Source organism: Salmo salar, chromosome ssa01 (assembly GCF_905237065.1).
Source record: "Salmo salar chromosome ssa01, Ssal_v3.1, whole genome shotgun sequence".
Taxonomy (NCBI): domain Eukaryota; kingdom Metazoa; phylum Chordata; class Actinopteri; order Salmoniformes; family Salmonidae; genus Salmo; species Salmo salar.
Window position 1 is genome coordinate 40,133,272 of NC_059442.1, and position 6,000 is coordinate 40,139,271.

Here is a 6,000-nt window from a genome sequence, read left to right on the forward strand (position 1 = left end):
CCGTAGTTGTATTAACTGTAGTTGTCTGCGGGTAATGCCAGTGTATTAACCGTAGTTGTCTGCGGGTAATGACAGTGTATTGCAAGCCACATGGCAGTACTGTAGATACACAACAATACTGGTTCTTGGCCTATCACGCAATATTCTTCAGTTACAAGATTGTAACTGAGTGAGGTTTAGGTGAGGGTTATGGTGATGTTGGTGCCCATCTACTGTGGGACTCCAGTTAAAGAGCAGGCAGAGGCAGAGATGCAGTTCAGTTTAAGAGTCTTTATAGATTCAGGTAATGGAGATGATACATGGCAGGGAATGATTGACATGAGACTCATTTTGAATTGAGACTTGGCTGGATTTGTCTGGAGTATGGTTTATCTAAAAGGAGATAGAGAAAGGTGCAAATAATAACAGGCAAAATCAGCAATGAACATACATAATTTAAACAGCTGTTATGGGCCTAGAACCTGTCTAATGTCTTAGATGTTACAATTGTAATAAATGTTTTATATTTTTGCTAAGGTGTTGCCTGGTTTGTTGAATTGCTCAGAATGTTGACCCAACTCAATAGGTGGCCTGTCACCAACCTGTCTTATGTCCTGGTTGAGGTGATCCACTCATTGAACAGTAACTGGCGTAGTCTGGTGGTTCTGCAATTTTAGCTAACCCTAGTCAGCAGGTGTTACTACAGTCATGTCTTCAAAAACACTACAGTGAATATTATAGTGTATATACATTTAGACCATAGTATACTTTAGTATTTTTGGGGGGGTTGGCTGTGAATGTCTAACATGTTTGAACTAGGACCACAATGGAATTAATTACTTAATTAATTAACTTTGTTCTCAACAAATCTCTAACTGCATTGTATCCACGTTTGTGGTTGTATTGTGTTTTTAAATAGATTTTGACTATCAATCAAGGGATACTACAGTGTGGAGTATAGTATTCTACAAAATTCTATAGTTGGCACACCACGATCTAGGGGGAACCTCAGGAAATCCCCGGCATGAGCTCCCTAAGGACATACTGTTCAAATCAAAATGGCATTGTTAAAGCTAGCTAGCAGTCCAATCGGAAAATTCTCAATTAAGCACTACGTGACAAAGGATATTACAGATAAATGATAATGCCCGACAAGCCGGTGTTTGGAGGAAATATTGACACAGGAGTTAGGGCAATATATCCTACAAACACTGGCCCTGAGGGCATTATCACTTTTATACAACGGGTTACCAACATCTTCAAATAATGATTGACATATTTTCATGAATGTTATTTTGATTTATTTATTCATACTATTTCCTCCTTCCACAAGATATAGTCCCAAAACAAATCTTGGGTTGCTACCCAAGCTGGCTGAACTTTCGTTCTATCGGTTCGGTTGCGAAGACGCGACCCAGTCATTCAGTCTTTTTGTTCTGTATCTATGGAAGCGACCCAGTCGTTCAGTCTTTTTGTTCTGTATCTATGGACACGACCCAGTCGTTTATTCTAAATGTTACATTGCCATACTGGCTGGCAACATTCTTAACCCTTGCTTGCTAGTTAGGCAACTATGGCTAACAACTACGGCTCGCCAGAATAACAGCAAAGTAGCTTCATTTGCATTTGTTTAAGCTGTTTTCTAATGACATTTATTTGGATACATCCATAACAATGAGCTAAGGAGGCGCGATTTCGCCTGGCATAGAAAATGTGCTCACCTGTCAGGACACTGTTGTTCAGAGGAGCTAGCCAACAACAAAGCTAACACAATCACTTCAAACTGAAGCTGGAAAGACTAGCTGTACTTCGTTTCGTTTGACCTTTTTTCAATTTACATTTCTTTGTATATATCCATAAAAATGATGCCAGCTGATTCATGATTTCTATTGGGTGAGAAACATTGCCTGCCTGTCTGTCTCATCGAGACTCCCGAGACATTCATTACTATGGGACAGCTGGAGATCGAATTTGAATATTGAAACAATGTTGCAAATGTCGGAGAGACAGCAAGGTTTACACAAATCTCTGCTGTTGAAAACTAAATGTTACTCTAAATGAAATGTGAGATGGTGTATAGATCATTTTTATAGTGGAGATCAAGTTCATAAATTGCCTGGCTGGGCTGATGAGACAGAGGATTGAGCAGTCAGATGGAACAGAGTAAATAGGCATTTTAACGTCATAGATTTAGCCGGTGGTAACTTGTGGAAAGACACTGGCTGGAATGCGGTTTTAACCAATCAGCATTCAGGATTAGACCCACCCGTTGTATAATGTAAAGTATTCTACACAGTATACTACAACATTCTAAAGTAAGCACTACATGATCAAGGAAACTACAGCGTGTAGTATGGTATTCTCCAGTATACTACAAAATTCTACAGTAAGCACTACACAATCGAGGGTTACTACAACGTGGAGTATAGGATTCTACACTGTACTATAGTTTACTATATAATTCTATAGTAAGTACTATAGTGAACTGTAGCATTTTTTTATGTGGACAGGAAGAGATTAAACATCCTGTAACAGATTCATAAACACCATAAACAACTTGCTGCAAAATATCTAAAAATGTAGTTGAATGTGCAGATTTATTGTCCCTGCTTCACTAGTTGTGGTTCCTTAAGAATGTCAGAATTGTCATATTTTATTGGATGTTATATTCAGGTAGAGGATATAGGCTATGTGCCAAACGGTTACCTATACCCTAGTGCACTATATAGAGAATTCGGGACGCACACAGAGTATGATCTGTGGCCTTGTGTTTGTGCTGTATTCCAGCCTATCCTAAAGACTCTGGAGACATTGAACCTGGGGGAGAATAACCTGCAGAACAGAGGTATCCACACACTGAGGGAATCTCTGATGATGAACCACTCACTTCTGCAGCTAGGCCTGGAACACACACACATCACTTGTGAAGGTACTCACTTTTCACAGTCGTCACTCATGTTATTTTGTGTGTTTGCTATCTCTTCATACTACTGTGTTACTATAAGTGTGTGTGTGTGTGTGTGTGTGTGTGTGTGTGTGTGTGTGTGTGTGTGTGTGTGTGTGTGTGTGTGTGTGTGTGTGTGTGTGTGTGTGTGTGTGTGTAGGTGCTGTGGCGTTGGCTGAGTTTCTAGCTGAGAGCCGTCACATCCAGCGTCTGGACGTGCGTGACAACGAGGTCAGGGCTGGAGGTCTCATGGCCCTCTCTCTGGCCTTACGAATCAACCACAGCCTCACCTCACTGGACCTGGACCACACACCCAAACAGGAACAGGTACATCAGTCTCAAGCATCTCAAATGGCACCCTATTCCCTATGTAGAGCAGTACTTTTGATCATAGCAACTTTTCCCTATATAGTGCACTACTTTTGACCAGGGCCAGAGTCAGACACTAAAATGTCATCCATGGCGATTAAGTGTTGCGATATGTCTTCAGCGTTGTTGCCTTTTTGTCCTCTGTGTGAGGAGGACAAAAGGAGACGCAGAGCTGAGGAGAACGACGCTGCCACAACTTAAATATGAATACTTTAATCCACAGCCGTTGGTTGGTCATGTTAAAGTTCACAATTAGAAGTCAGATAAAGACAACTAAAAAGTAACGCATGGTAGTACGTCAGTGTTGCCTTTTTCTCCTCTGTGTGTGTCTGTGAAGGCCTGAGGAGAACTATTCTGCCACTACCTTAATACAGGCCCCTGCTGGATTCACAAAATAATTACCCGCACTTGCCATCTGTTTGTCATGATTTTATCTCAGCTAACTTATTTGCATATTAAAGCATTAATTAAAATCTCCAAGGAACGGAATTCTTACTTTAAAATTAACTCCAATGGCTTCGTGTGGATGGGGCTCTAAACTTGTTTTATTTTAGTGTTTGCAGTTTTATTTTGGTGTTTACTCATTTAATTCAAATTCTATTCAATTTCTTCCCCGGTGACAGAAGTCAACTGGATATACAGTATATGCCTGTTTATGTGGGTGAAAATGGGAAGCTATTATTTGAAATGATGATAGGTTAACGTACTGTGCATACTGTGAATGTGTACCTATACCAGGCCAGGTACTGTATCAATTTTAATGGGGACAGAAATAAATTCCTTGTTGGAGAAAAGCATTTCATGCCTAGCATCAGACACACAGCCTTATGATTAACATTTCTGTTGTGGAGACAGGAGTTACTGTGGTTTCAGTCCGGGATGTTTAAGGCATGGTAATAAGGAATATTTTTGCGCTGTGCCGTCGTAAGGTTTGGAGTCACACAGCTGGGATTTGTCTTGGCGGTCGTGCTGATCCAGGTGGGAAGAGTGACGATTGTATTAAAAAGCAAATCTTTCCATCAGAAAGCAGCGGGGGGCCAGATCAAGTGTTCCTCACTCAGTCCCGCTGTATTCCCCGGGTCGCAAAGAAATGTGAAAATTTCATTTTTCTAAAGGAAAATGACTGGGTATGTGTGTGGGAGTGTATGTGTGTCTGTAAAAGAGTGGGCGTGTGATGCCGTTGGTCTGCCCGTATGTGGTGTGTGTGTGTGGCTATGTGTGTGTGGTTCAATTGTGGATGCGCATATTTAAAAGACAAAAAAGGTGGCGGGGCCTGGGACTCGGAGGGATGGGAGGAAATCTGGGTCCTTGCATCTTTGTTTACAAGCGTCAGATTTTTCATGTCTGTTGCCGCGCTGCTCCATTTGATCATTGGCCTGTTTGCTGTTAATTATTAATTATTTACCCATCTAAAATATTCATTGAGCCAGCAGCCTTATGAAAAGCAACATTCAGAGCGTGTAGTTATCTGTAGCCGCTGCTTCCCTGCCTACAAGGCTGCAAGGTGAAGAGAGGCTGTTTATCCTGCTTATCAACCTGCCTAATAAACAAACTACATGGGCTGCGTACCAAATTGTCCACCTTTTCCCTATGTTGTGCGCTATATAAGAAATAGGGTGCCATTTTGGACACAGACATCTTGTCATCAAACTTCATTTAGCAGCTGCCGCTTAATCGCTAGTTTGATGTTTGGATATTTTGTTTGTTGGTCAATATCCCGTGTGGCTCAGTTGGTAGAGCATGGCGCGGGCAACACCAGGGTTGTGGGTTTGATTCCCATGGGGGACCAGTCACTACTATCAGTCGCTCTGGATGAGAGCGTCTTCTAAATGATGTAAATGTGGAATGGCTCTGCCCTACAGTTAAGGGCTACAGTGAGGAAGTTGAATGTGTAGACTAGGTTGTCATTGTGAAAGGGTGATAATTAGGAGAACGGGGGGGTGGTCTAGGGTTACTTGAGTTGGGACTCTGTGGGGAAAGATACAGAGTGGAGGACACAGCCTTTTGGAAGCTGTTTTAGAATGCTGTGTGTTGGAAAGTTATTTTGTTGCTTTGTGTGGTGGCATTGGGGCGTTGGTAGAGGGGTACAGGTGTGAAGGGAGGGGGATGTGGAGGGGGTCTCTGGGGAGCTGTTTTGGGGGGGGCCTCTTTATCACACAGGGGTGCAGTAAGAAAGGGAGGAGGAGGCAGTCATTGGGGAAGATGTTTTTTGGGGGCCCCTCTCCTTTGGCTTGGTCAGTCTCGGTGGCTGGTTGTTTGACGGCTGGGATGGGACAACCTGTCCATGCATGTAGTCAGCACTCAGGTTCAGGCTCAGAGGGGTGATGGGCTGCATCATCATAGGCAGAGCCAGCCCAGCGCTCCAGAGACCACAGCAGAGGTCGCGTCCCACATGGCATATTCCTACGGGCCGTGGTTAAAAGTAGTGCACTAAATAAGGAAAAGGGTGCCATTTGGGACACAGGCTTATGCCACCCGACCCACCCAGAACCACAGAGATGATGCCTCAGAGATGGAGCTCTCACACAGAGAGCGAACTGGCATTCAGACCCTCCCTGCTTTTCACCGCATCGCTGCAATAAGAGAGGCACGGAGGCTTTAACGAGGACTTCTGACTTCTGCATATTACCCTAACTCAACAACTATCAAAAGACTACTCCGACCACTTTTTCGGACATTGCTATAATCACGAAGCCGTCTACTGCTGA

At 43.0% G+C, this 6,000-nt stretch overlaps 1 protein-coding gene across 1 annotated transcript in view; it reads left to right on the plus strand.

The window, feature by feature from the left end:
* Positions 1-3,635, plus strand: part of si:dkey-288a3.2 (protein phosphatase 1 regulatory subunit 37) — a 29,662-nt gene extending 26,027 nt beyond the window's left edge. Inside the window, exons 4-6 of the mRNA XM_045694903.1 lie at positions 2,767-2,908; positions 3,084-3,250; positions 3,630-3,635. Of these exons, the coding sequence (XP_045550859.1) occupies positions 2,767-2,908; positions 3,084-3,250; positions 3,630-3,635 (315 nt within the window). The remainder of the gene's footprint in view (positions 1-2,766; positions 2,909-3,083; positions 3,251-3,629) is intronic.
* The last annotated feature ends 2,365 nt before the right edge of the window (positions 3,636-6,000 follow it).